The sequence below is a fragment of the Calidris pugnax genome, unplaced genomic scaffold, assembly GCF_001431845.1.
Source record: "Calidris pugnax isolate Ruff unplaced genomic scaffold, ASM143184v1 scaffold183, whole genome shotgun sequence".
Lineage (NCBI taxonomy): Eukaryota > Metazoa > Chordata > Aves > Charadriiformes > Scolopacidae > Calidris > Calidris pugnax.
The window spans coordinates 1,171,485-1,174,127 of NW_015090930.1; the positions used below are offsets into that span (position 1 = coordinate 1,171,485).

General features: G+C 53.7%; 1 protein-coding gene across 1 annotated transcript; it reads left to right on the forward strand.

Moving 5' to 3' along the window:
• Positions 1 to 95: 95 nt before the first annotated feature.
• On the forward strand, positions 96 to 2,600 carry HSPA2 (heat shock protein family A (Hsp70) member 2). Its single transcript, XM_014951635.1, has one exon. It carries the CDS (start codon positions 263 to 265, stop codon positions 2,165 to 2,167), a length of 1,905 nt encoding a protein of 634 aa, XP_014807121.1. The 5' UTR covers positions 96 to 262; the 3' UTR covers positions 2,168 to 2,600.
• The last annotated feature ends 43 nt before the right edge of the window (positions 2,601 to 2,643 follow it).

Consider the following 2,643-nt stretch of genomic DNA (forward strand, 5'->3'; position numbering starts at 1 on the left):
GCGCCACGGCTGCGATTGGCCGGGCGGCAGGGGGCGGGGCGCTGTTCGGCGAGTGGCGGAGGCGATTGGCCGGTAGCAGCGGGCGGGCGCCTGGATTCGCCAGCAGGGTTCTGGCAGGTTCCAGAAGGCGGCTGAGGCGGCTTTAAAAGGGCGACGGAGGGCGGCGGGCCGGCACATCGCGCCGCGGCGAGCAGCGGGAAGCGGGAGGCGGGAAAGGCGAGCGGGCAGGCTATCTGGAGGAACAACTCCACCCCCCGTCATCATGTCTGGCAAAGGGCCGGCAATCGGCATCGACCTGGGCACCACGTACTCCTGCGTGGGCGTCTTCCAGCATGGCAAAGTGGAGATCATCGCCAACGACCAGGGCAACCGTACCACGCCCAGCTACGTGGCCTTCACCGATACAGAGCGCCTCATCGGGGATGCCGCCAAGAACCAGGTGGCCATGAACCCCACCAACACCATCTTCGATGCCAAGCGCCTCATCGGCCGCAAGTATGACGATCCCACGGTGCAGTCCGACATGAAGCACTGGCCCTTCCGTGTGGTGAATGAGGGTGGCAAGCCCAAGGTGCAAGTGGAGTACAAGGGCGAGATGAAGACCTTCTTCCCCGAGGAGATCAGCTCCATGGTCCTTACCAAGATGAAGGAGATTGCTGAGGCCTACCTGGGGCGCAAGGTACAGAATGCTGTCATCACGGTGCCTGCTTACTTCAATGACTCCCAGCGCCAGGCCACCAAAGATGCTGGCACCATCACTGGCCTTAACGTGATGCGTATTATCAATGAGCCCACAGCAGCTGCTATAGCCTATGGCTTGGACAAGAAAGGTACGCGGGCTGGGGAGAAGAACGTGCTCATCTTTGACTTGGGAGGGGGCACTTTTGATGTGTCTATCCTGACCATTGAGGATGGCATCTTTGAGGTGAAGTCCACAGCTGGAGACACCCATCTGGGTGGGGAGGACTTTGACAACCGCATGGTGAACCATTTCGTGGAAGAGTTCAAGCGTAAGCACAAGCGCGACATTGCTGGCAACAAGCGGGCGGTGAGGCGGCTGCGTACGGCTTGTGAGAGGGCGAAGCGCACCCTCAGCTCTTCCACACAAGCTAGCATTGAGATCGACTCCCTCTATGAGGGCATTGACTTCTACACCTCCATTACTCGTGCCCGCTTCGAGGAGCTCAATGCCGATCTCTTCCGTGGCACACTGGAGCCGGTGGAGAAGGCTCTGCGTGATGCCAAGCTAGACAAGGGCCAGATCCAGGAGATCGTGCTGGTGGGTGGCTCCACTCGTATCCCCAAGATCCAAAAGCTCCTACAGGACTTCTTCAATGGCAAAGAGCTCAACAAGAGCATCAACCCCGATGAGGCTGTTGCTTATGGGGCTGCTGTGCAAGCAGCTATCCTCATGGGAGACAAGTCTGAGAATGTGCAGGATCTGCTGCTGTTGGATGTCACCCCTCTGTCCCTGGGCATCGAGACAGCTGGTGGGGTGATGACCGCTCTCATCAAGCGCAACACCACCATCCCCACCAAACAAACTCAGACCTTCACCACCTACTCAGACAACCAGAGCAGTGTCCTAGTCCAGGTGTACGAAGGTGAGAGGGCCATGACGAAGGACAACAACTTGCTGGGCAAGTTTGACCTAACGGGCATCCCTCCGGCCCCCCGTGGAGTCCCCCAGATTGAGGTTACTTTTGACATCGATGCCAACGGTATCCTGAACGTCAGCGCCGTGGACAAGAGCACGGGTAAGGAGAACAAGATCACCATCACCAATGACAAAGGTCGCCTTAGCAAGGATGACATCGACCGTATGGTGCAAGAAGCAGAGAAATACAAAGCAGAGGATGAAGCTAACCGAGATCGGGTGGCAGCCAAGAACTCCCTCGAGTCCTACACGTACAACATGAAGCAGACGGTGGAGGACGATAAGCTGAAGGGAAAGATCAGTGACCAGGACAAGCAGAAAGTGCTCGACAAGTGCCGGGAGGTGGTTTCTTGGCTTGATCGCAACCAGATGGCCGAGAAGGAAGAGTACGAGCACAAGCAGAAAGAGCTGGAGAAACTCTGCAACCCCATCGTCACAAAATTGTACCAGGGAGCTGGAGGGGCCGGGGCAGGTGGCTCCGGTGGCCCAACCATCGAAGAAGTAGATTAAAGAGGACTGAAGTAAAGACTGGTTGATGGACAGTCACTCTATTCTTTGCCTTTTTTTTTGTTTTGTTTTGTTTTTTTCTAACGTTTAAGGAAAACGTCCTTGCCGAAAACAGAGTTTATTCTGTTGGGTGTGTATAAAGGCAGATCTGTCAGCTTGGTTTTGATAAAAGGGAAGGCACGTCCTGCTTTATAAGGTTAGTAATAGACAAGTTTTGTTAATTGAGATACAGCTGTTTGTACTCTGGATGTTTGTCTCATGTACAAGTGTCTCTTTTAAAAAAAAAAAAAGTAACCACTCGACTGTTGCAGTTGACAAGTTTCAAGTTATGCATGAAAAAAATTCTTTACAGAAGATTAAGGAAAACAAACAAAAAATACGCCACATTTGGCTTCTGGAAATTTTGGTAATAAATAAAATATATTTAAAGCATAAACCTATCCTCCTCCTGTCTGTGAAGGGGCAGTAGTTGGGGGGGT

Bases quoted from the DNA above. Each gene is read 5' to 3' on its own strand.
- HSPA2 (XM_014951635.1), top strand. From the start codon at position 263: ATGTCTGGCAAAGGGCCGGCAATCGGCATCGACCTGGGCACCACGTAC.